General features: G+C 45.6%; 1 protein-coding gene across 4 annotated transcripts in view; it reads left to right on the top strand.

The window, feature by feature from the left end:
* SLC4A2 (solute carrier family 4 member 2) overlaps positions 1–26,939 on the top strand; it is a 1,409,997-nt gene that overhangs the window by 1,281,675 nt on the left and 101,383 nt on the right. For all 4 annotated transcript variants that reach the window (XM_078662834.1, XM_078662833.1, XM_078662832.1 and 1 more), the window contains 2 exons: positions 10,922–11,011; positions 11,590–11,756. In XM_078662834.1, coding sequence (XP_078518960.1) covers positions 10,922–11,011; positions 11,590–11,756 — 257 coding nt within the window. The remainder of the gene's footprint in view (positions 1–10,921; positions 11,012–11,589; positions 11,757–26,939) is intronic.

The following is a 26,939-nucleotide window of genomic DNA, read 5'->3' as shown; positions in this document are numbered from 1 at the left end:
AAGGCCGAATATTTATGTTTTGTGAGTAGTAAATGAAACATTTCTCTTCCCAACGTCTGTAGACGATGATCCCTGAGACACACCTCGGAGCATGTTTATAGAGCAAATATGTACCTATCGAGCCCCCGCAGCAGCCACTGAGGGAGCGAAAACAGCCAGTCAGGGTTCAGCAGAACCAGACCTAAGATCCAATCCATCAGAGCAGAAGCTTCCCACGGAGGCTCACAGAATGCGGCCAGCAGCAACGGAATATGCCGTGGACAGCTATACATATGGGCCTTTAAGGGACCCCTCAGTACGTGTATGTCCAAAGGCTCAACCAGTTGTGATCCCAGGCACAAATCCAAGGCACAATCAAATATACACAACAGACAGCTGAAATGATAAGAACCAATGCTCATTCAGGTCTCGAAACAAGTGTGTGCCAAAGCAAAGGAACATGCGCTCACAACACAATAGCACATGAGTTGGGCCTGCTCCATTCGATCTTTTGAAATGGGACATCCATTGTGGAGCAAAATACTAAAAACAACTGTCCCGGCAATCAGGAACAGGACGAGCAGCGGACCTCCGAAGATGATCCAGCATACAGAATGAATTTTATTATTATTTAATTTTATAAGGCGCACAGCTGGCAGTGTTTCCCAGCGCCATCGGACACAAGCAGAAAGATAAGAAACTATTGATTGAATAACCACGTTTTTATGCCTTTACGAAAGTTCATATAGATGGTTTCATGCCGAAGTGACATGGGAAGTGAATAAAAGATGGAATGACTCTGAAAACTGTCTGGAAGGTGCTAACCAACTCGGATCCGATATTTATAAAAAAAAATGCTATTCCCTTTGTACTAGACATATTAAAAATACAATGCACCAGTTCTCCAAAATGTAGTGGGAAGTTAGTGCATAGTAGCGCCTGTATTTCTGATGAGGACATTCAACCTGAAGAGCAAATGTCTTCGTAGCAGAAGTTAAAAGAAGCATCTTTTGAAACAGTAAGGCTTTCAGTTAAGGAATAGGCCAAGGCACAACTTCCCACCACCAAAAGTGTTCAGACTGCACTTACCACATATCAGGCGAGCACATCAAGCAAAACAGCCAGGGAAAGGGTACCATGCGTTCTGGTATATACTGCTGCAAAGACTATACTCCACGTTGTGCAGTCGTCCACAGGGGGAGCCATCCCCATCGTCAAGCAAATAGTTAATTAATATTCTGTGTTTCCCTGCAGACCCTTATGGGGAAGCACTGCTTCAAGCTGGCTTGTTTTTTGTGCATGTATACAGAATCCAAACACTAAATACCCAAACATAATGTACCTTAAAAACCAAGAAGCTGATTCAATTAGGGTTATCCATGTGCTTCCTCGAGTAAGCGCTGAAGACAAGCTTAAGTGCAGCGTTATGGTCCTAGTGATATTACACCTGCGACCTACCCCGTCTCTAGCGTCTTCCAAGTCTCTCTACCCCCTCTTGAGCATCTTCCTCTCAAGACGGGGTAGGTCACAGATGTAATATCATTAGGACCACAACGCTAAGCTTTAGTGTGTCTTCAGCACTTATTCGATTAGGCAGATAGATTACCCTGAAGGGGTCAGCCTCTTGATTTTCAAGGTACATCATGTTTGGGTGCTTAGTGTTTGGATTCCGTATGATCCGCAAATTGGTGCCAAACACTGTGTAGATTGTATTCACTTGGTCCTGATGAATTGCCTATTTATCTTTACTAACTTCCCAATAGCAAGAAACATGTCGACCGTTTACAAATTCCTTTGCTATCAGGGATCATTGCCTCTACTGGTCGCCATCACATTTTTAATTGGACAAGCAAACTCGCCAAATAAACCCTTCTTTGAGAATTGCTTAGTCTATTTTTAAGTCACAAGTCACATCTACATTTCATTCAATCTACACCCAGGGCCTTACACCTACAGACGGCATTGGAACAAAAGATCTCCAATAGGGAACCCCCTTGAGGGTGCCCGTTGGGCATTGCAACGCCACCCCGACGAAGAGCAAGCCCGATGATGAAGCATGACACCCATTCGGGTATGTGAAGGCCCTGGTTCAAAAAGGAACTATCCCCCTACCTTTGGTTCCTATATATCTGACAGAATACCTCCCTCCTTAGGAACTGCATACAATAAGTTGTTACAATTTATTTTGGATCGTGTATGCTGGATCTTAATGCGCTCCTGGTCCCCCCTCTTGTTGTGGTTATATGATACTGATGCCATGTACTCATCTGTCTGGTCTTTCCTAAAATAGTGTTCTTTTAAAAATTCAGTTGGCTATTAGTTGATTTAAAGATCATGTCATGATTAATGTAGGGTGGGTGTGTAGGAGAGTAGGATCTCCTTCTTATAGTTATCCCACTTTTTGCTGATGTCTCACTGTTTTTCGACTTTAGTCTGGCTGGGATCCTGCTATCCAGTACCCCAGCCTATCTGCTTCCTCTCTAAAATGATTGCATGTACTTTAAGTACACCACAGATTGGATTCTGGGGTACCCTTTTAAGTCCTTAGTATATGGTATCCTATATACCCAGGGCACAGGTACCCCAGAGGCCTCGCAGGGGCTGCAGCATGTATTATACCACCCCTGAGAGACCATGCAAAATGACACAACAGATCTGCTACAGCAGCCTGTGAGGGTGGTGCATGCACCCCTTACTTAGATATAGGTTCACTATATCTACCTTATATCACGGCACATTTAAACCTATCAGTCCCCCCTATGGTAGGCCTTATCAATCCTGAAGTCAGGATGCTGGGTTTTATGTGAGAGGGAGCTCCTGCATGAGCAGAGCCCCTCTGCAGCCGTCTGAATCTATTCTCTGGGGTTGTTCTGTGATGCAGCCAACCATATACTCTTAAGTGCATTATAACCTAGCGGTAAATGCTAACTTTGAAATGGCTGAAAGGAAACATGTCGTGTTTGGTGCCATACCTCCCCCGCCAGTACTGGCGGGGTAGGTATGATTCCACCCTCCGAGAGGGAGAAATATGACTACACCAGTACACCCGGTACCAGCTTCACAGAACCCTGGCATCACAAAATGGATGCTGCCAGCCCCAGACACGAGTCTGCTCTCCTGCTGCTGGACGAAACTCCGGCAGGGGAGGCTGGACAATAGGTTTCCTGTCACAGGGAGGTGTGACCACCTCCCAGACAGGCTCTAGTGGATTGGAGCTGGGTGGGTGCACTCCATGAGTGCTTTGATGTCTGCACTGGGGACACATTTGGTGTCCCTGTGCATATTCCAGCTCAAACCGGTTGCGGGGGCACTCAGCCCCTGCTCTGGCGCCAAATTGGACAAAGGATATGGGTGTAGCCACCCCTCTGTCCTGATCCTCCCATAGATGGGTCCCCAGAGTTTGTCCCACCCCTTCCTTGGGTATAATGTAGGAACCCCAGACTACAGGACTATAGATTTACCTGGACGAAACTCTGCGACAGAATCCCAGAACTTCAACTATCTACACTTTGTTGGATGACCGAAGGATCTCCCTTGGGGTAAAGGAGTTACTCCCCTGCAAGGCAGGCACAAAAGACGCATCTCTCCGGTTTGCAACTACGCAGCTCCTGAAGGACTCCGAAGACTTTGCAACACAGGACGTAGGTTTTCAAGCTCCCCTGAGGCCGATCCGTGCTCTCAGCAAACCAGAGATCCAATGCCCTCCTGTAGACCGTGCAACCCGAACCCCTGGACACCGTGCACATTTGCAGGAGCATATGCTTTTTGGCAATCCCTATGGCTGTGCTTTGGTCTACTTGTAGTCCAGACCCTGAGCAGTGATTCCACCGAAGATTACTGTCCTACACTCTACGAGTGACCCTTGGGCTGGTATTTAGTGATTCCTATCGAGGTCCCTTCGCGATCCCTTGTCCGTCAACTTGTGGGTTCCTGAGAAGGGTACTGTAACTTTCAACTGGCTTACCTAGTTGCTCCAGATGTGCCCTGACTCTCCATCGCTTGGGGAGTCACCAGGACCTTGCTGGTCGTCACCGAAGCCTTTTTACTCTCACTTCCTGGGTTGCTGTTGCCAAGACTTGTTGGTCTCCAATCTGGACACCGAACCGCCAGCACTCGACATCCTTCGTGGGACAGCTTGCCTGCGGACTCTGGTTGTCGTCGACGTCTCCTGGTGCCCTTGGCAGTGGAGTCAAGCTTCACCTCTTTGCACCTAAGGCACCCGACATAGGTGGGCGTTCATCTACTGAGCCCCTGGTCACTGGCAAGTGACCCAGACTCTGTCCCCTCTGCTTTCAGGTTCTTCACATCTCCGATCCAGGCCTGGATCACACCGGACACTTTTCCTTTCCACAGCAGCAGCACTTTGCAGCAACTCGCCATTTAAAACAGCATAGATTCTGAGGTACTGGGTTTTTCAGAACCGGTACTGAACCGGTAACCCAGCGGTGCCAGGGACAACACCCAAAGACCTCGAGTACTTTCCTGATTCAGACACAGAAACTCAGAGTCTTCAATGTGAAGTCAAAGATCGAATTTATTGGCTGCAACCAAGTAACAGGCGTCCTAGAAGTACAACACGTGTATATTCTCAGGAGACTGCTCAATCTTACAAAGCCAGGCTTCTCTTTTTATACAAAATATTAAGCTTTAGGCAAACATTCTTTACATTTCATTAGACCATTCACATGTTTTCACTACAAAGAAAAAGCAGAGTCATGATGACAAGCCCATATTTCAGTTCGTCCAGCCCACAACAAATTACCCGGCAAGGCCCAACATTTTCATCAGATATCGGTGGACCCCCAATAAAAACGGGCACCTCCTCCTCGTAAAGCAAGACATATGTAAAGAATCAGGGACATGTGTGAGCAAGGTTAGGCAGGGTATGTGTGTGATGAAAAAGGTTTATGGCATATTGTGCCTTGATGCTATCTCGCTCGGCCACTGGGAAAGAAACTGGCCGGGCAGGTTCGGCCCTGGGCAATGGTTTCAGCTTGCCCAGGTCACAGAGAAGTCAATTAAGGTGTACGTGTCCTTTGGAATCGAATTTGGCTGTAGTTATAAGCCTATGTGAGGGCAACTCACAAAATGGCTGCTGTACACAAAATGGAAGCCAAGGGTTCAGGACGAAAATGACGATTTTGAGGTGAAATCGTTACTGGAATATGACGAAAATGCTTGTACATAGTGCACTAGCCATTCTCGGTCTTTTGATACCAAAATCGTCATACTGCGGCAAAGTTTATTACACGAGTCCAGAATTTTCAGAACCACAAACCCTCCTTTTGCCCTTACATAGGCAATTTAACCTATCCTCATGCTAATCTGAGTCCAGGTCTATATTCCTAAAGTCATTGAGATGTTGCTGTAACAGAACCTTTGTTTTTAACTCTTTCGTTTTCTTTTCTGCTCTATCTTTCTCGTCTTTATCTCTATTTTCATAGTACTGCGCAGTAGCCAATATCTGTGCTGAAGAGGAAACGGCCCAAGAACTCTGAATCCTTTAATTTCTTACACAACTCGGGAAGCAGATTGTGCACAAATTTATCGACGAACAATCGCTGGCCACCTTCTGTACTCATATCTTGAGCACTGTGGTCGACAAACGTTTCTTCAAACCTGGTGAAGAAATCTGAGACCGTTTCATCTTTCTTCTGCTTGTACGCAGACAACTTATCCCAATTCACACGCATCGCAGGCATTAAAGTTTTCATGTAATTAATGATCCTACCAGGGAGATCTGCTACTAAAGGCTCGGGTTTAGCACCACCAACTTGTCGGCCATCTGCAGCAGTAATATTAGCCCATGTGTCACCTAACTCCTGATCATGATCTGCATGACGAATCTTTCCCCATAAAGGCTGTGGAACAACATTCCCAAACAACATGTCTATATCGGCCAAATTCATAATGCAAGAGCCTGCAGTCTGTGACAATTCTTTGTAATACCCTGCAGGATTTTTACGGGGATCAGGCAATGTCTGCTTAAGGGCCAAAACTTCAGCTCGCTTCCATGGAACATGTACCCACACACGCTAAAAATGTGCTGGTATGGCTGGGGGAATATTATTATGACCAACTGCTACTTCTTCCTTCCATACCGGAGGAACTTCTCTCATTGGGTACTGTCTTCCCTTCTTCTTAACAGAGGAATCAGACTCAAACAATGACCCAGAAACACCTTCAGTCCTAAGCGACAACAATGTCGCAACTGCTTTCTTAACATCTGAACCCACAATTGCGCCTTTTGAAAACTCGAACCGTACATGGCTCAACTCGGGCGGATTAGATTCCAAATCATTGTCCTCTAAATGTTCACATAGGAAACCACACATTTTCTCAAAAACGTATCTCTGCTTCGATGCTTCCCACTGATGGAAGACATCCATAACAGATTTTAGGTCATATTTAGTCGGTTCGGTCATCCATCTATGTGCCAAATAATTCAACGTTTCCTTCTCCCTAGAATCAGGCAGTTGGCTACGCAACTGCTTACGCTCTGTGTCAGGAGTTACACTTGTTGCACCAAAGAGAGGATATAGGAGACTAGTAACAGTACTAGCCACTCTCTGTCGGACAGAAGGAGAAGTCGATGAAAAGACAAGCGGAAAGGCAGGGTGAGGCAAGGCAGATGCAGAGGCAGTGTCAGAAGGAATACCAGAAGTGGGAGTCGATATAGTAGTCAAAGTTGTAGGAAGTAAAGGCAGAGCAGATGTCAAAGACGGTGGTCCTTGAGGAGGCTGCACCGGAGGAACAGGAACCACCTGGAGAACAGCTGGTGGTTGTGGAGGAGCAGGAGGCACAACAACTAAAGGTTGCGTAACTAAAGGTTGCGGAGGTGCCGTAGCATTTTGCGCATAGGGGGGTGGCGAACTTAACAAATGTGACATTAGGGGGTCTTTCTCAAGGTCTTTTGCTGCATCTTGTTGAAGAGGCGGCAAAACTGGATAACATTTATCTATTACCATTTTACGTTGCCTGTGCAACTGCTCACTCATCTGTTCCTCTTCGTTATCTTTAAACTGCATAGCAGCTTGCATTATCGAAATACCCCTTTCTCTCTTATTTTTCTTCGCTAATTTAATTTCCTTCTGTTTGGCTTCCTTACGCCATAGGCGGAAAGAGTCAAACATCGCCGACCTGGCTTTCTTCTTGAAGAGTTTGACTTCGAGGTTATCAAAGATTTCCGTGTCAAAGCTACCATATTGGGGCCATTTTAAAACACCATCTTTTCTGGTGTATTTGATCCACACTTCATTGTATGGGATGGGGCCTACTCCATGTTTCACATACAGTTCATAAGTTGGAGTTCCAATCGGAGGAACCGGACACGAGTCCTCCAATCGGGAATCCCTATTATTACAACCAAGACAAAACAAATTTCCAAGTCTGCTAAGACCAGGCATCTTCGCTCTCTAGTCTAGCTTCAAACTTCAAAGGATTATCGAATACGATATTCTCGTGAATACACGAGTCCTTCGGCTTTGGTACTTGCAAGTTCCAAATCAAAGATCCCAAGGGGATACCCAAAACTAAGAACCAACTAAGGACTGGGAGACGCTCCACTTATACTTAACTGAGATATCGATGACGTCACCAGAAGACTCGTCTATCGTTTCGCTCTACCAAACATCAAGGGTCCAAATCAGGGCGATAGCCAGGGCAGCAGTCCTTCGTAGCCGTTGGGAAGCGGGAAACCTCGCAGCAAAGACTTTCGGACCACGTCGACATGCGGGGGTCGATGAAGTGGCGGCCTTCCTCCAGAATTTTCACACGAAGCTCCTCACGAACCTCTGGCTTGGACCGGTACCACTGGTATCGCCCCACATTGGGCGCCAGCTGAGGTACTGGGATTTCAGAACCGGTACTGAACCGGTAACCCAGCGGTGCCAGGGACAACACCTTAAGACCTCGAGTACTTTCCTGATTCAGACACAGAAACTCAGAGTCTTCTAGGTGAAGTCAAAGATCGAATTTATTGGCTGCAACCAAGTAACAGGCGTCCTAGAAGTACAACACGTGTATATTCTCAGGAGACTGCTCAATCTTACAAAGCCAGGCTTCTCTTTTTATACAAAATATTAAGCTTTAGGCAAACATTCTTTACATTTCATTAGACCATTCACATGTTTTCACTACAAAGAAAAAGCAGAGTCATGATGACAAGCCCATATTTCAGTTTGTCCAGCCCACAACAAATTACCCGGCAAGGCCCAACATTTTCATCAGATATCGGTGGACCCCCAATAAAAACGGGCACCTCCTCCTCGTAAAGCAAGACATATGTAAAGAATCAGGGACATGTGTGAGCAAGGTTAGGCAGGGTGTGTGTGTGATGAAAAAGGTTTATGGCATGTTGTGCCTTGATGCTATCTCGCTCGGCCACTGGGAAAGAAACTGGCCGGGCAGGTTCGGCCTGGGGCAATGGTTTCAACTTGCTCAGGTCACAGAGAAGTCAATTAAGGTGTACGTGTCCTTTGGAATCGAATTTGGCTGTAGTTATAAACCTATGTGAGGGCAACTCACAAAATGGCTGCTGTACACAAAATGGAAGCCAAGGGTTCAGGACGTAAATGACGATTTTGAGGTGAAATCGTTACTGGAATATGACGAAAATTGTTGTACATAGTGCACTAGCCATTCTCGGTCTTTTGATACCAAAATCGTCATACTGCGGTAAAGTTTATTACACGAGTCCAGAATTTTCAGAACCACAATTCCTGACACCATTTGAAGCCTATGCACCTGGCTTCCCTGGCTGAGGTAACATGAGTACTCAGGTGCTCACATGGGTGCTGGCCTTAGAACCTTCTAGGTCTAAAAGGATTTGCTCCAAGTCCTCTCCAAAGGGTCCTTAAACTCTAAAATTCCAACCGCGACTTTCCCATAGGATTGTACGGAGCTCAGAGGTGTGTTCTCACAATGCACGCGTCCCCCGTGGGTCCCCTGTGTCACTACCTTGGGTGGTTCCTTGGGGTCCCAGCGATTCTACGTGCTCTAGGCACTGTGTCTAGTCACGTTGGGGTTGTTATACCACTTTCTTAATATATGGTTTGGTCTCCCCCGGGGCCCATTGTATATTGTGCTATTTACTTGCGTTCTAGTGTTTTAATATTGTGTACCTTGCTCTCTGATTTCATAAAGAGATTAGTAGAGACTATTTAGTAATAAATACATATATTTTATATATACCTTGTGTGGTTCTCCTTTCATTTGGTCATTCAGGAAGCTATAATCTGGTAAACCAAGCTGCTTTACACTCCTTCAAGACTTAGCCTGAAGGCTGCTCTCCATAGCTAACACTAGGATAGCTTTCAATAAAGGTTGTCTTAACCCTAATCATCAATAAGGGTTGTTTGGACTGGTACAAGGTGCGTCCTATAACTAGTGGACAGCATATACAAGGCCAACTTCTCACAGGGTGGGCAAACTTTGATAATAATGGTATAAAAATCATTAAAGTTTGGATAAAACAATTCTTACTTTTCAAGTTCACATAGAGTTTAAGTATAGAATGGCTCTGGCAAGATTCCTGGGAATGTATGTATGTTAAGAAGTACCAGAACTGGCAAAACATGGTTGTTGCAAAGGACATTTCTTGCAGATCACATTTTTAGGCAGATGTGAGCTGATGTTTAAATTGGGTCATGTATGCACATTGGTGGGGGTACTGCTTTAATAAGCATGCACACCTGAAACCACTGAACAGAATTAGGAGTTCTCACATATATCCCAAAAAATATTAGACTTATTGGGACCAGAGAAATTGTATGCCTGTGAAAATAAAGGAATCTGAGGACCTTTGTAGAGTAAAGTGAGTGCAAATATGTGCTTTCGATTCATTAGTAGGCAGGGAGAATTGACTGTGCATATTCTAGTACTTATTGTTACTAAATGTTATAGGGGTACATTATATCATTTATTTATGTTATGAAACTTTATTTTCTATTATGTACTTAGCATTTATGTTAGGAATATTATTGTAAAGCTGAACTTTTGTGCTTTATGTATTTACTGTATAAATCGTCAAGGATTGCTAATTATAAGGTAAAATTGAAAGATCAATAACTTTTTTTTTAATGCACAGTTCCAGCATCCTTTTTTAGGTTCTCACCTCTTTATTCTGAAAAAGGCACAGATAATAACATCACTCGCAAACATCCTTTGTGTCTAATTGCATTGCAGTTGATATAAAAGAGGCCTGTTATAACCCAATCAGTTTGGCCATGGTCCTGTGACACTCTGGCAACTTGAACCCAGCCCCTTTTGAACACAATCCCAACAAGTTAATATTCTCAATTTCCATATGCTTGTGACCATGGCACAACAATGAAGTGCATACTAAGATGTCACTCAGATCAAGCCTCTGACTTCCTCACAATGATGAGCTGATTCCATTATTTTTTGTAACTGGTCTCCTCACTATTGTGTTTTTGTGAAGGCCTCATTCATTTTTCTCATGTATCTGTATCTCACTAGTTTCTTTTCTCTGGTAAACTCTGCACCTTATTTCTGGTCCTTACCTTCTTGTCTTATTCTTTCTGGTCTCTGTGGAAGATTCTGTCTGTTCTCTGGTCTTTAAGGTATTTCCTCTATTTTCCTATGGTTTCTGTGATTACCTAATTTCTTCTGATGTCCTAGGGCCTGATTACGACTGTGGCAGATGGGTTACTTCATCACAAATATGACGGATATCCTGTCTGCCATATTATGAATTCCATTATATCCAATGGACCATAATGGAATTCATTATATGGCGAACGGGATAGCCGTCATGATTGTGATGGAGTAACCTGCCTGCCAAACTCGTAATAATGCCCTAAGTGGTTATGCTCCTGCCTCCCCTCTGTCGAGGGAAGGACATTTCTAGTTTGGCCTCTTAAATATTTGCCTCCTGTCTAGTGTCAGGAGTGTAAATTAACGCCATGTTCATGTTTTTTAGATCCGTCGTGTGATTGGTGATTTTGGTGTTCCAATTGCTATCCTTATTATGGTGCTGGTGGATTTTAGCATTAAAGAGACTTACACACAGGTCAGTATTGAAATCCATGTGTATGTGAAATTCATTGAGGGAATGATTGTAATTGTGGGAAAAAGACATTTAGATTGTAAATGAAAAGAGAACTGAGAAAGCAGTGTCTTGTTTTATTTAAGATTTTTAAGAAAGAGTGCTGATCCTATAACCTCAGGTTGTTGTAGCTCAAATTTCAAAGTGAGCGTGCTTCTTTTCTTACTGTCTTTCCTATGTTTGGATGCATTCAGTATATTTCTGTTTGGTGTACAAGACTTTGGAGGAGCTTGGCATCTCATGGATTGAAGAATGTTACTGAAAATGTATTTTCAAATTAGCAGATAACTATGCTGGAGAGCTCCATATTTTCTTCAGATGAGAGTGGTGATGGCCGTGTTCACTCCCACTGGAAGATGAGGGTGCTGATGAGCTCTGTGTATTCCCCAGATAATAGTGATGATCCTCCAGTTTTTTTAGACTAGTTTATGAGATTACTACTGAGCCTATTTGTGTTGCAGGTGTGGTAGTTAAGAGTAACAGTGAGCTCACTGCCTGTGCTCGGATTGCCAAGTGAATTTGTTTTCTATTCTGTTCTTTAGAAGCTGAGTGTTCCCAGTGGATTTTCCGTAACCTCTCCTGAGAAGAGAGGCTGGGTTATAAACCCCCTTGGTGAAGCAATCAGCTTTCCTATTTGGATGATGGCCGCCAGCGTTCTTCCCGCAGTCCTTGTCTTCATCCTCATCTTCATGGAGACTCAGATCACCACGTAAGCAATTCTCAATACTGGCATGGGAGGGAGGATGAACGAGCAAAAGATTAAGGACAGTACAACAATGGTTGAAGCTAAGTCTATAAATACTTACATAGTTTGTTTCTAGTCTCTCCTGATGGGGTGTTAACCTACAGGCAAAATTTTGTTTCTGGCCTTTTCAGTTGTCCAGGATATTATCCGGAGGTACACTGTGGCAGGATATCAAATACCTAAACTTTGGAAGGAGCTTTTCTGTATTGCATGATTTCTTCTTCAAGGAATCTCCATTGATAACCAATATGCACTGAATAGATTCACCCATGTGTGGGATCCCAGAACACTTCTTCCAAAGTTGCTTTTGTCTTACATCTTCACTTTACTTTGGAAAGACCAGAGAGTACATGTGAAAAATGTACAGATTGGTAGCCTTAAAAGGCTATATTTCCAATTCCATTATTTACTAGAAAAAACTAGAAAACATACATAAAGCCCATACATGTTATTAGAAAGAAACAAAAGTGACATTAAAACACATCCTTCACAAACCAATATGTTACTCATTTAAAGTGTATGAAGGGGAAGATGATGGAAATGTTGCTCTGTAGGCTGCAGCTATGCTCAAGTGAAAAAAGGACACTGCAAGTTTAGGAGTTCCCAGCCATCCAATGCCCCATTGTGCTCTGTAGGAGGCAAACACCTCAGTTATTTATTTGTCTCCTAGTAACGGAATCTTTGCGTACTGAGCTTGACCATTTCAAGATTGTTTTCCCTCACAAAAACCTTTCTGAACCTCCTTAAAATTGGTTCACTCAACGTTCTTCAGGCCAAAGAGTATATTTCTGTTTTTTCCCCAACAGAAAATAAAATTCTTTTTTTCATGACACTCCATATCTTTTTCTGAAATGCCCAGAATGTGGTAGAAAAACACGCCAAACTGACTGCCTCTGTGTCTGTATCCTATGCCTACCAGAATCTCACAGCCCTAGAAGGTGTCTTCACTGCAGCTCCCTCTTCAGGCACACTTTAAGAGAGGTGAGAAGATTTGCCTGCATAGTCAGGAAGAAAAGCGAAAGCAGCAGAAATCTTACTTGAGGAAGTTCTGGGGAGGAAAGAGACGCTGCTCTCTCTATCAGTGATCCTGTCTCCTTCTCAGATGACTCTCCCAAAGGAGAAGACACAGTAAGAAACTGCGGCCCTGTGTGTCATCAAGAACATCGATGTTGACAGGATCTACAGCTCAAATAGACTCACCGTTGATGGTTGGATTGAGAGTAAGGACACATTCAATGTTGAACAGGAAGAGTACCTCAGTGTCTAGACATCATTCAACACTGAGGCAATCCTCTGCCAGTGTGAACAATTCTACAGAGTTGCTTTGTTGGATCAAGACACAAAGATGTCATTCAGAATCAGACTTTAGGTACTCCAGAGCCTATTCATCATCTAGACTGGCTACTCCAGTCCTTATACTTGGCTTGCCTCTTCTACAAGTTTCAAATCTTCCACCTCTTTAGCAACCTTTGACACTGCCTCCACCACCACCTCCTCCTCTGTTAATTACTGCAGAGGTTTCTCTACTTAGAGCTAGCTTCATTAAGGATTTCTCAAGATCCCCAACCAACATCTGTTCCTGTGAGACTGTCATCAAGGTGATTCATGTCTTAATCCTGAAATTCCAGGGGGGCGCTAGAGGGCGCACTGCAGGATGGCTGGCTCCTGAGACAGCTCCGCCGGACGGGTGCAGATAATAACAAGGAAAGTTTTGTTACAGCTGTCCAAAATGGCTTTTGCAGGCAGATATCGTGATCGGATTACCACACCGATGCCGTGAACAAATTTCTGGCCATTTGGATTTCTTGGTGCGGTACTTTAATCGTTGTGCAGTGATAGCAACTCGCGATCTCAAAATGGCGGCGCCCGCGGCCGCTATCCGAGTGATGATGCGCCGTCAGTATCAAGGTTGGGACTGCCCGGCGATAGCGTAAGACGGCCAGGGAGGAAAGAGACTGACTGCGGCTAACAGCGGAGAATGGTAAACTTTCAGTCTGACATGCTTGATATGTACATATGCTGTGCGTTCCACGGAGGGCAGAGCGGGGCTAACATGGCGGCGCTGTTGGAACGCAAACCTGCCCATCGTTGAAACCAGGTCCAAAGGCACCGGGCAGCTCAGGGCCGCTGGGATTGGCGGATACCGGCGGTGAATTGTCCTGCACCGGAGCACTGGCTACGGCGGATGCTATTGACTGTCACAGCGCTGCCGCCCTGGTAAACACGCACAGACGCGCTGAAACTCTCATCGGCAAACGGCGGAGAGCTCTGCACGGGTGAGCGGCGCTGCTTTCTGCGATGTGCCTGACCCCCTCCTGGGGTTCACGCTGATGCGCGTCTGCCTTCCCCACCGTGTTTGTAGTCCCTGGCTCCCGCTTTGACATGGCTCTAGGGCATGCGGAGCTGACGGACTTCTAAGTGCTCCCCACCTAATCTTTATTATGGGCCTAACCTCTTGGCGATAACTGTCTGCGCTCCTCCCTGCTGTGGTTCCAGCACTTCTATCTCACGTGCACACTACACTAAGGGGGCAAGCAGATCCGTGGCGACCTAACGCTCAGACTGCCGGCTGCGAGGCACACTGTTTGGAACCGCGGATTGGCCCGCGACGCTGTGGGGACGGAGCTGTCGCCCGTGTTGGTGTCTGGCATCGTGAAGAGGGGCTATTCACAAGCTGCTTTGCTCCTCACCCTGGCTGCACCCCCTTCAGGCCCATCCATCTACCAGTGGCATGGACTCCATGGGTCTGCCGCGCTACTAGATGAGCGGGTGCTTTCACACTCCGTTTGCCTTCAACTTGAAACTGCGACCCAGCGCCTGGCGACAACGCGATGGGGAAACCGGAAAAACAACAGGCGAAGCTCCAGTTTTGAAGCGAGAAAGCAGCCCAAAATCACAAACCCGTCGACTGGAGCAGAGGGTGAAACTGACGCAGAAGACGGCCACGGGTTGGAAGCAGTACTTCGGGCCATCCAACACAGTCTGCAGGACATGAATGGCAAATTGGACAATTTGGCGCAAAGAGTTGACAACATGGCTGCCAAGCTGGACTAACATGGCGAACGACTGGTGGAGGCGGAGACCAGATTGTCGGCGGTAGAAGATGAATCAAAAACCACAACTGCGACCTGTGCAGCCCAGGGAAAAACCATGGACACACTGCGCGCCAGAGTCGAAGATCAGGAAGCTAGGTCTCGACGCAACAACGTCCGCATAGCGGGCCTGCCGGAATCAACCAACACAGGCAGAATGGAACAGTATGTGGAAAACCTGATTAAAGAACTGTTTGGTGAAGAAGAGCTGTCGTCGGTATTCCTGGTGGAGCGGGCGCACCGCTCCCTTGCACCACGTCCAAAGCCAGGGGCCCCCCCGCGTGTCATAATTGCCCGCATGCTCAACTACAGAGACAGAGATACAGTCCTCAAACTGGCGAGAGAGAAGGGTGAAATCAATCATCAGGGCAACAAGCTAGAGTTCTATCCAGATCACACCGTGGCGGTTCAAATGGCTCGGAAGGAATATGGACCTGTAAAGAAAAAATTGCGGGACCTAGGTATTGAGTACGCCATGCTTTACCCGGCACGGCTCAAGGTCACCAATGCAGGCAAGTCCACGATACTGCTGTCACCGCAAGCTGCTCAGGAGTACATCAAGAAATGTGGTCGTCGGCGCAGAGCAAGTGGGCGCGAACCCGTGCACAGTGATACTGAGTGAGGGATTTCGAAAAGGTAAAATTGTTCTTTATATGGGTCAGCTACGCTGCGAAACTATGTATTGCCTGATACTGGCAATCTTGCAATGACGTGAATTAGACAATTGAGGTAACCTGTTATACACACTTGCGCCAGAACACTTGCTTAACGGATAGGTAGTGTAATAAGGACAATAATACTAACTGAAGGGGGGTCAGAGGGAGAGTTTAACGACCAATATGCTACGTCCCTCAAGACTAATGAAAACCAACTAAAGGGTAGCATTTAAGTCAGAACCTCAAAGTGAGGATTAAATAGATGTGTGTATGCTGATAGCGAAATTGTTCATGGGACACCTTCAAGTTATTAGTAGTGTTCCCATCAGAGTTCCATCCTGTACCGCCCTACATCATTTGGGAATATCACAAGTAGTACACTTGGGATGACCCAATGTACGATTTGGCACAGCGTTTGGCACATCTATTTAATCCTCACTTTGAGGTTCTGACTTAAATGCTACCCTTTATTCAGTGTAATAAGGACAACTATTGATACTAGACTATAAGACATTGTGGATTGCAGGTGTAAGTCATTGTTGAACTGCCTAATGGAGGTGCGCATTTGGACACCGACCGTCCCTCCAGGGGGCTCAAAACTGACATGTTACCACACAGTGTGATGGCTTGGTGCATCTTCCACTATGTCTACGTGCCTTGAGCTGCATTATTATATGATAAATTCCCATATAGCGAACAGATACTAACTTTAGCACCATGTATTATGGTGCCCGGATGCACTCAGTGTCTGATGAGCCCTCTATTGAGGCCCCCTATCGGGTGTTACGACGAGAAGGTTACCATTTCATATCAGACTATGTCATAATTCCTAGCCGCAGACTGCAACCGCACTGGTTTATATAAGCCTAGAATGCTACGCTACTGTTTTATGATACTTAGACGGCACCTGTCCACGTCCACACTGTGGATGGAGATGTGTGTACCTAGTGGACCCCCCAAGTGGGTGTTCCCCTACAAACGTTTTCTCTATTGTTTGGTTAACTCAGGGATGTGGCTTTGGCAAAGTTGGGATGCTGATGTGGGTGGGGGGAGGGGGGGAAATTTGGGGATTGTTTCATTTCAATCACTGTGCCTAAGAAGCATTGCGACCTCCAGATCGCCAAAGCAGCTGCAATGTGATAATCACGAGAATCATGTATGTCTGTTACATTATAGGATGGGACAAAAGGAATGCAGCGAGTCACATATCACTACTCTAATTACTCACTGATGTGTTAAGGTCTACTCAGCTAAACGTTATTACCAGGAACGTGCAGGGCCTAAATAACCCTAAGAAAATACGCCAAATCTTTGCTTACTTTGACAGATTGAAGGTTGATGTGGCTTTTCTTCAAGAAACGCACATAGCGGCTAATACCACAACCACAATAGGTGCTAGATGGGCTGAGACAGTACACAACTCACACTACTCCTCATATTCCCATGGCGTAAGCATCCTAATACGTAAAGGGGTCCACTTTACGGTTACAACTGTTACAAAAAGTGCAGACGGTAGAAGCATAATAGTAGTAGGCACTATGCGCAAAAAGCGAATAGAATTGATAAACACGTATGGCCCCAACACAGATGACCCTGTGTTCTTCACTGGCCTGTGGAAAACCATCTCTGACTTACAGGTGGAGAACATTGTATGGGGTGGGGACTTCAACGTCGCTCTCAAGGACGGTCTAGACCGCTCACCCAACACTACTGAACCTCACAAGCGAGCACGGGCGGCACTACATGACGCAATAATAGACCTGCACCTTTGCGACATCTGGAGGGTGCGACACCCTGCCAATACCGAAGCCACACATATAACTGCAGCATATAACAGCTGGTCCAGGATAGACTACTGGTTGGGCACGAGTAACGTTTATTCATGGACTACCTCTGTGAAACATCTGCCATGAACGCTGTCTGACCATAGCCAGTGCTGCTCACCTGCAATTGCCATATTACGTCCCCCCTCCGTTTGCATGGAGATTCAATGCAAAAGCTCTATTAGACTCAGTATACACAGACACCATCCATAAAGCCATTGTGGAATACTTTGAACACAACTATCCCGCAACTGATGACCCGGGGCTACTATGGGAGGCATTCAAAGTGACGATACGGGGTACGTGCATTAGTACTTCGGCGGGAATACTAAAAGACATTAGGCAACAATTACACAATCGAGAGAGCCAATTGCGTACGCTGGAACAAAATTATGAGCACACACGGGACCCCTCTGTTTTGGGGAAAATTCAAAAAATCCTTACAGAACATCAGCAATACGCCACTGACGAGCTGAACTACACATTCAAACGCAAGGTAGCAAGGGCGTATGGTGAGGCGGGGAGACCTGGGAGAACATTGGCGCAGAAAATATGCACTGGCCATGCACAACAACACAGCGACGTAATTAAGGACTCCACGGGCACCCTTCAGCACGACATCAGGGACATACTAAACGAATTTAGGACTGTCTATGGCCATCTATATGAATCGCGACAGACTCTGCCAACAACTGAAATATTACAATACATGGCTGATGTTGAGATCGCATGGCTCTCTGACGCTCACAGGACGTACCTATCCCAACCTGTAACAGTGGAGAAAGTCTCTGATGTAATCAAAAGTCTCCCCAATGGCAAAGCACCTGGGCCCGACGGCTTCACAGGTGAATTCTATAAAACATTTGTAGATCTGCTGGCCCCACATCTTGTGAGACTATACGGTGCGGCACACGCTGACCAATCACTTCCCCCGTCGCTGCGTGAAGCGATGTTGATAGCCTTGCTGAAGCCAGGTAAAGAACATGACCAGTGTGATTCTTACAGGCCCTTGTCACTCATTAACGTGGACACTAAAATTATTGCGAGTGTGATTGCAGCACGACTTAAACCTTTAATGTCCCTCTTGGTATGGCCAGATCAATCTGGTTTCACTCCGGACAGGTCCACAACACACAACACACGCACATTGTTCGCATTGTCACACTATCTGACACCAGACACCAAGGCTGTAGCGGTATTGTTGGACGCCTCCAAGGCATTCGACACGATTGAATGGCCATTCCTCCATGCCGTGCGGCTCCGCATGGGCTTCCCTACCATGTTTGTGCAATGGATATCCATGCTCTACACTAACCTATCGGCTCGCATAAGAATAAACCATTATGTCTTGGATCCAATTCCAATCAGCCGGGGTACCAGGCAGGGATGCCCTCTATCTCCCATGCTCTTTGCTCTGATATTGGAACCTCTCGCGTGCAGAATTAGGCAACATTATCACCACTCGGCCCTCTAATTTCCGACACGACCTCTTCACATCTCCCTCTATGCGGATGATATGGTGCTTTATGTCAAAGATCCAGAGCAAAATCTTAATCCCTTGTTGCGTGAGTACATTAAATTTGGGCAATACTCCGGACTGCGCATAAACTGGACTAAATCCCTCATTATCGCATTGAGGGATAGCATACTCCCATTTGCGCTAGACTACCCCTTAGAATGGCAAGAGGAGCCCACACGCTACCTGGGTGTCTGGTTCCACAGAGATCCTGAACTAGTTATCCGAACAAACTATGGTAGGGTCCTTTCAACGCTGGGGGAAAAGGTGGCCCGAGGGAACAAACTACCACTGTCACTAGCAGATAGAACTGCCATAGTGAAAATGGTACTTTTACCCAAGCTTCTTTATCTATTTAATAATATTCCCATTAAACTGCCTGCTGAAGTATTCCGCAATATCAACAGACTAGTCCTTAATCTCATATGGGCGGGCAAACAAGCTAGGTTAAACTTGCAGACGTTGACATTACCGTATGCGCAAGGGGGTTTCAAGGTGCCTGACTTTCTACTGTACTATCTCTGTGCGCAGGCACAGTTCGCTCACTACTGGTACCACGAAATACCCTTCCTGTCTCACGTTGCAGTTGAAACGGGAGATGCTTTCCCGATCCCACTTTCGGCCATTCTGCCACATAAGAGGCCGAAGTTGCACGACCATGATATAAACACTATTGACACTACAAACGAAGCCTGGCACCTTATGAGCAAGAAAGCGGATAAACTGCCATTATATGCTCCGGCATTACCGCTGCCACACCACCCGGCACTCTCGGTCACCCAAGAACCAGTGGGAATGGACCTACTTCGACAAGTGGCATAGACAAAATGGGGGATCTATATCGTGACGGTACTTTCAAATCACTGGAGGACCTCAATTATATTAGTAACCCCACACTCTTATTCAATTTCACATATTACCGTTTGCAAAAGGCGATGAAAGATCACTATCACACATATCCCGCAGAACCCCAACAACTGACATCTCTACAATTTATACTGACAGCACCCACTGCCACGCACATTGTCTCGAGACTATATACTAGACTGCAGGATGACATAGCAGGCCACACTGAAGCGATGAGACTTAAATGGAGCGCTGCCATGTCTACACCTTTATCTACAGAGGAATGGACCACAGCATGTCTGTTAACCAACATGTTAACCCCCAACGGTAACTTGAGAATCATTCATTACAAATATTTGCATCAAATGTATTATACGCCGTCCAGGCTTTATAAATATGGGCTCAGTGCAGACTCTAGATGTAAACGTTGTAAACAGGAAGATGCTGACTTTGTCCACCTGGCATGGCATTGCCCGAAAGTTGCGGACTATTGGGTTCAGGTAACAGATGTCCTCAGCAATATGTTGGGATCACAAATTGAATGCTCGCTACGTGTGTGTTTGCTGGGCTTGGTACCCCAGGTGAGAGCAAAGCAGCGAAAGTTTTGTGTTGTTGCCCTGCTAATGGCTAAGCGCAGAGTGTCACTACATTGGAACGGCAACAGAGGCCCAACGACACGGCGCTGGCTGGAAGATCTAGTCTATTGCCGTGACACATTAGCAACGTATGAAGAAGAACTTCTGGCCAGGTCACGTCCCAAAGACTACTGGTCTTATTTGCAGACTTATCTTAGCACGCAGTCACCAGAACAAAGCGAGTGACGTACAGACGATAAATATGACATGTAACGGTATGCATAATGCTTTCATTGCACAGGTGGAGGGAGGAATAATGCTGTGGTACAGTGGTTGATGTTCCTCTGTTTCTTTTTGTTGTTTAAATTTTATATGTACATCCAAACTGTTAAAAACCTGTGAGACAACCAACATTTTACAGCAGTAGTACTACCAGTAAGGGACACTTTTATTACGCCGTCGGGCCTATGGCTGTCAGTTAAACGGCTTTGTAATCTTGAACAGATGTGTGTATCCATTATGTCTATTGCAGCCGGCCCCCTGGGTTGTAGGCACGATGCTGTGTTCATTTGTGCATATGTGCAATAAAGGTCTTACAAACTAAAAAAAAAAAAAAGAAAATCCTGAAATTCTAGGCCTTGTCATAGGTATAGGAAAAGGTCAAAATCTTGCTGCTGTCCATATCATTCAAGATAATGATGTTCATACTCTCAACACAGACAGGATTCCACAACCCGATCACATTTGCCGGGAATGTTCGGATCACATTTGCCAGGGACTTCCTACTCAACATCATCTATAGGGAGATACTCTCCGCCACTGATAAACTCTCCTACAGTGAGAATATCTCCTGTGGACAGTATTAATACCTTTCAAGATTAGGGTTGAGTGGAATTTTTTATTCCAATGGTCGGATTGGGGAAATTGAGTAATTCCTGGTTACTCTTGTAATGCGGAATTATTAATAAATTCTGCTGTTCCACTAGCGGAATTAATCAGCACTGGCTTTATCCCAAGCCAGAGTAGAGTGCTGCTGCGTCCATTGGTCTAGAGGGAAGTTTCTTCCCTGTTGGGAAGGAAGAAAAGGGTTCAAGCTGATCTGTAAGGTGGTATATGCATCCCTTACTTAGATATAGGTTCCCTATATCTACCTTATATCACTACACATATAAACCTATAAGTCACCCCTATGGCAGGCCTTATCAATCCTGAAGGCAGGGTGCTGGGTTTTGTGTGAGAGGGTGCCCATGCATGAGTAGGACCCCTCTGCAACCTTCGGAACCTATTCTCCGGGGTTGTTCTGTGATGCAGCCAGACCACATACTCTTAAGTGCATTATAACCTCACGGTAAATGCTAACTTTGGAATGGCTGCAAGGAAACATGCCGTGTTTGGTGTCAAACACTTTGGAATCATACCCCCCGCCAGTTCTGGTGGCGGGGTATGATTCCACCCTTCTAGAGGGAGAGACATGTCCACACCATTACACCCGGTACCAGTTCAAAAGAACCCTGGCATCACAAACTGGATGCCACAGACACAAGTCTGACCTCCTGCTGCTGGACGAAACTCCGGCAGGGGAGGCCTGGACAATAGGCTTCCTGTCACAGGGAGGTGTCACCACCTCCCAGACAGTCTTTAGTGTATTGAGGCTGGGTGGGTGCACTCCAAGAGTGCTTTGAAGTCAGCACTGGGGGCACATTTGGTGTCCCTGTGCATAGCCCAGTTCAAACCAGTTGCAGGGGCTACCAGCCCCTGCTCTGACGCGAAACTGGACAAAGGAAATGGGTGTAGCCACCCCGCTTTCCAATAGGTGGGTCCCCAGAGTTTGTTCAACTGCTTCCTTGGGTATAAGATAGGAACCTCTGGCAACAGGAATTGAGTTTACAACTGGACGAAACTCTGATACTGAATCCTGGAACTTCGACGATCTACAAGGCGCTAGATGACTGAAGGATCTCCCTTGGAGTAAAGGAGTTACTCCCCTGCGTGGCGGGCACCAAAGACGCATCTGACCGGTTTGCATCTCTCAAGCTCCCGCCGGACTCCGAAGTATTTGCAGCACAGGAGGTGGGTTTCCAGATTTCCCAAAGGCTGACCGAGTCCCCAGCAAAGCTGGGACCCGTAGCCCTCGTGGGTACCGTGGAACCGGAACCCCTGGGCACTGTGCACATTTGCAAGTGCATTAGCTTCTCGACGATCCTTGAGGCTGTGCATTGGGTTACTTGTAGACCAGACCCTGAGCAGCATTTCCACCGAAGATTGCCGGCCTACACTCCACGAGTGTTCCATGAGCCGGCCCTTTGTGTTTTCTCTCGAGGTACCTTTGCGATCCCTGGTCCGTTGACTGGTGGGTCCCTGAGAAGGCAACTTTAACTTTCCTTGGGCTTCCCTGGTTGCTCCAGACGTGCCCTGACTCGCCATCGCTTGGGCAGTCCCCTGGACCTTGCTGGTCCACACCGAAGGATCTTTTCTCTTTTTGCATGGGTTGCTGTTGCCAAGGCTTGTTGTGTTCAATCCGAGCACTGACGCCGCAGCACTCAACATCCTCCGTGGGACAGCTCGAATCCAGCTACTGGTTGTCATCGACACCTCCTGGTCCTCGTGGCTGCAGAGTCAAGCTTCACCTCTTCGCACTTGAAACACCCGACATCGGTGGGAATTTGTCTACTGAGCCCCTGGTCACTGACAAGTGACCAAGACTCTGTCCCCTCTGCTTTCAGGTTCTTCACATCTTCGATCCAGGCTTGGATCACACTGGACACTTTTCTTCTCCACGGCAGCAGCACTTTGCAGCAGATCGACATTGAAATCAACGACGATTCCCTACACCATTTGACACCTATGCACCCGGCTTCCCTGGGTGAGGTAACTCGAGTACTCCGGTACTCCCATGGGCGTTGGCCCTAGAACCCCGTAATTCTAAAGGGGGTTGCTCAAAGTCCTCTCCTAAGTGTCCTTTATCTTTAAAATTCCAACCACGACTTTCCCCATAGAAGCTAACGGCGCTCGTGGCCCGTGTTCTCACACTGCACACGTCCTCCATGGGTCCCCTGTGTCACTACCTTGGGTGTTCCTAGTGGTCCCAGCGATTCCACAGGCTTGTGTCTAGTCAAGTCGTGGTTCTTATACCACTTTCTTAATATATGGTTTGATTTCCCCCTGGGGCCCAGTGTCTATTGTGCTATTTACTGAAGTTCTATTGCGTTTAAATTTGTACTTTGCTCTGTAATCTCATAAAGGGATTACTAGAGAGTGTTTAGTAATAAATACATACATTTTATATATATATATACCTTCTGTGGTGGTTCTCCTTACATTTAGACATTCAAGAGGTTATGATCTGGTAAACCAAGCTGCTTTACACTCCTTCAAGACTTTGCCTGAAGGCTGCTTTCCATAGTTACCACTAGGATAGCTTTCAATAAAGGTTGTCTTAAACCTATCATCAATAAGGGAAGGGTTGTTTGTACTGGTGCAAGGTGCCCACTAGAACTAGTGGACAGCATATGCCAGGCCAACTTCTCACAGTGTATTTCCATTATATACATTTACGTATTTGAAGGTGAATAATGAGCCCCAGTGCAATAGCCACGATACCACAATAGACAAGGAAGCTGAGGTGCTTCTGTTTAAGATATTGACTAGTCATGTTTACTCATTCAATGGGATGCTAGTTTACCGGTTGCCAGGCTCCAGAACAAACTTTTTACACACTATGGGCCAACTCTTGGAACATAAAGTAACATCTCAGAACTTTATCATTTTGGGCGATTTTAATTTTCATTTAGACAACCCCCTCGATATTGACTCTAAGGCCCTCCTTGACTTAATGACAAGCACAGGACTCGTGCAAATTGTGACCGGTCTAACCCACATAGCTGGTCACCTTTTAGACGCCATATTCACAGACTGTCCATTGTGAAATATAATAATACCTTACAACTTCACTGGACTGATCATCATGCCGTTCTTTTTACTCTTCTACTCCTTCCCCTACGGTTTCCAAGCACGTCTCAGTAAGCAGCGAATCAAGCTATCAATGGCATAGGCTAGATAATATCGATTTTTCCGCCCAGCTGAATAAGAACAAGCCTTGTTTTACAAAGGACCCAGTGGTGGCCTCATTACAATAGCACCACTGGATATCAGTAGTAGCTAGCACTACTGTCCCTCAAGGAACAAGGAAAACCAGCAGGATAGCACCAACTGAACCTTGGTTCTCTGTACAACTAAAGAGCTCAAGAAGACTGTGTCGCAGTCACAAAAGACGTTGGCGCAAACACTATGATCCTAAAGAAAAGGAATTATACAAGTCAAGACTGGCACATCCCAAAGAGTTGATTAAAAAAAAGAAAATCAGATATTTTTCTGGAAACATTGAAGGCGCAAAAAATAACTCAAAGGCGCTTTTTGCAACAGTACTGAAACTCAGTCAAGTACAAGAGAACAATAACTGCACAATAGACCAAGCGTTCTGTGACTCCTCGTTCCACAATAAATTCTCCACTATCTATGACACCTTTGTCTTAAGACCAGTCAATCTCAAAGGTGCCCAATCTATTACCACATGTTCGACTTCAGCCCAGCCTATTTCGGCAACCAAATGTACCCAATCCTGCTTTTCTAAATTCACACCACTTTCTCAAGAACAAACATCAAAGCTTCTGTTGGCAACAAAATCCGGCTCCCCCATTGATCTCTGCCCCCAGCGAGTAACCCAATTGTTTGTGGAGTCAGTTGCTTTGCCACTTATGGAGGTCCTCAATTTGACCATTGAAACAGGGACATTTCCCACAATGTGGAAGAAAACATCAATTTTACCTTTGTTAAAGAAATCAAACCTGGATAAAACAGAAGCAGGAAACTATTTCCTGATTTCACGGCTACCCTTACGGGCGAAAGTCCTAGAGAAACATATGAATCAGGAACTGACGGTTTCCATTGAGAATAATCACATTTTGGATCCTACTCAATATGGCTTTAGAGCCCCACACAGCACTGAACCAGCCTTGATCACTGCAACGGAGGAAGTAAGATGGGCAGTTGATAACGGAGGATTGGCAGCCCTGATACTATTAGACTTATCAGCCGCCTTCGATACGGTGGACCACGGTATTCTAATACACCGGCACCAGAAAGCTGGAGTTGAAAACTTAGCGCTAACAGTGCTCAGATCCTTCCTATTCAACTGAGAAAAATTTGTCAAAATAGGAGGCTTCAAATCTAAATGTTTCAGGCTTCCTTGTGGTGTGCCACAGGGCTCATCATTGAGCCCCACCCTTTTCAATTTATATTTTGCTCCTCTGGCACGTATAATCAAATCCCATGGGTTTGAATTGGTAATATACGCAGATGACACCCAGATTATTGTATCAATCTCAAGCACCAATCCTAAAACAGCGCACACTTTTAAGGAGTGTATGAGACGTGTCAGCGTATAGATGGCCGAGAATTGTCCTAAATTAAACTCAAATAAAACTGAGGAACTTCTCTAAGGGAAAGTCACCTTCTTCTTGTCCTCAGAATGGTGGCCAGCAGAGCTGGGGACACTCCCAACACCAGTTATTAAGGCAAAGAATCTTGGAGTCATTATAGACACCACCCTTTCCTTCTGTCACCACGTAAGCAAACTTACTGCTTCCATCTATTACATCCTAAAAATCTTTGAGAAAATGTTGCCCTTTATACCAACAAGATTGCAGAAAACAGTGGTGGCAGCCTTAGTGCTGTCTAAACTCGATTATTGTAATTGAATACTAGTTGGAGCAAACAAATGAGTAATTACAAAACTACAGGTTCTTCAGAATTCCACTGCTAGACTGCTCTTCAGTCTGTCCAAATACTCATCTGCTAAACAGGCCCTCAATACATTGCACAAGCTACTGATTGAGAAGCCAATTAGGTTCAAGCCATTGTGTATTGCATTTAAGGCCTTACAAAACTCAGATCCCACTTATCTAATTAAACGCTTCCTATGGTATATACCAGTCCGCACACTCCATTCGGCCTCCCTGAAGCTGGTGAGGGTACCTTCCTCCCTCCTCCAAAGATGGGGTGGCAAAAGCTTCTTCTATATCACCTCTAGATGGTGGAACAAGCTACCACTTCACTTAAGAAACTCCACTGATTGCTTGTCCTTTAGAAAGAGATTGAAAACGTGGCTTTACACTCTGTAAACTTGGTTTACACCGGCTCCTATACACGCAGATGCTCTGTGGACTTCCTTCATAAGCGCCTAGAGGCCCCCGGGTAGTAGAGCGCTATCTAAATACATAACTAAATAAATAAATAAACCATAACCGAACCTGTGCGATATAAACAGTGCAGTAGAAAAACTTATAATGATGGTTATTGGTACATAAAAGAGGAGTCAATTTGGAAATATAGTGCAATCAATTCTTTAGATTTGTTGAGGGCTCTCTCTTTTTAAAAAGCAGACAACGTTTCGACCCTCTCGCGATACGGGGTCTCTTCAGGACAGGAAATCTGGAAACTAAAGACAGGACATGATTCAGTATAGTGATAAGAATATAAAACCTGTGGGCGCAAGAGTAAAATGTTGAGCAGGCTTACCAATGATTGAATCAAGATGCCCGAATGGTAGTTTTCAATTGACTGAATCACAATGCCTGGATG

The sequence above is a fragment of the Lissotriton helveticus genome, chromosome 10 (assembly GCF_964261635.1).
Source record: "Lissotriton helveticus chromosome 10, aLisHel1.1, whole genome shotgun sequence".
Taxonomy (NCBI): Eukaryota; Metazoa; Chordata; class Amphibia; order Caudata; family Salamandridae; genus Lissotriton; species Lissotriton helveticus.
This window is presented reverse-complemented; position numbering and strand designations above follow the sequence as displayed.